Source organism: Sinocyclocheilus grahami, unplaced genomic scaffold (assembly GCF_001515645.1).
Source record: "Sinocyclocheilus grahami isolate Dianchi unplaced genomic scaffold, SAMN03320097.WGS_v1.1 scaffold814.1, whole genome shotgun sequence".
In the NCBI taxonomy this organism is placed as follows: domain Eukaryota; kingdom Metazoa; phylum Chordata; class Actinopteri; order Cypriniformes; family Cyprinidae; genus Sinocyclocheilus; species Sinocyclocheilus grahami.
In genome coordinates, this window is record NW_015505993.1 from 162,644 (window position 1) to 163,356 (window position 713).

Here is a 713-nt window from a genome sequence, read left to right on the forward strand (position 1 = left end):
CCCCACACACATTAAGGGAAATAAACAGAAATGTCTATATATAGACTGTTTTACCTGAGAGCCACTTTCATAGCCCACTCACTGGAATCTCTCTGAGCTTCTGGGTTCAGTGGAGTATCTAGATATCCAAACCGCCTCAGGTACATCTATTAAATGTGAAGAGGGTATACATGCAATGTAATAAATTATACCAATAATCCTGTTGTTAAATATGAAATGATAAAAAAAAATGATGTGATAAATGCAATATGAGTGTTATGATAACCTAAAGGTTTTGAGTCTAATGTTCAATTAAATATTTTTTTTTTAGCCTTTTTTTCTTTTACCTTTCCCCCCTGAATTCTGCCCTCCAAACTAAACGTTCAATATTATATTTTTGTAATAGTTGGTTTAAAAAAAAAAAGTGGAACAGATTTAAAGGTCTAGTTTAAAGCATGTTTCAAAAAATATAATGAATCAAGTTAATTAAGACATGCCTATTATAAAATGCTCATGATGTATTGGACAAATTATAATAATAATGCATGTGGACTGAATTGAGTTCTGATGTTACCTCCAAGAGAGTGCTGGTCTGACATAACTTTATGTCTCAATATTCTTTCAACTTCCCGTACTCTTTCAGATTAATTTAGAATTCTTGGGTTTGGCATTCTTGAGCATATTGTTTTTAGTGTTTAGAGTCTTCTGTTTGATGGATCAGGATTCAATTAACC

General features: G+C 31.8%; 1 protein-coding gene across 1 annotated transcript in view; it reads right to left on the reverse strand.

The window, feature by feature from the left end:
• Window positions 1-115, reverse strand: part of LOC107562247 (matrix metalloproteinase-19) — a 14,842-nt gene extending 14,727 nt beyond the window's left edge. The window contains exon 1 of the mRNA XM_016246856.1: window positions 55-115. Coding sequence (XP_016102342.1) covers window positions 55-71 — 17 coding nt within the window. The 5' untranslated portion in view covers window positions 72-115. The remainder of the gene's footprint in view (window positions 1-54) is intronic.
• Between the last annotated feature and the right edge of the window lie 598 nt (window positions 116-713).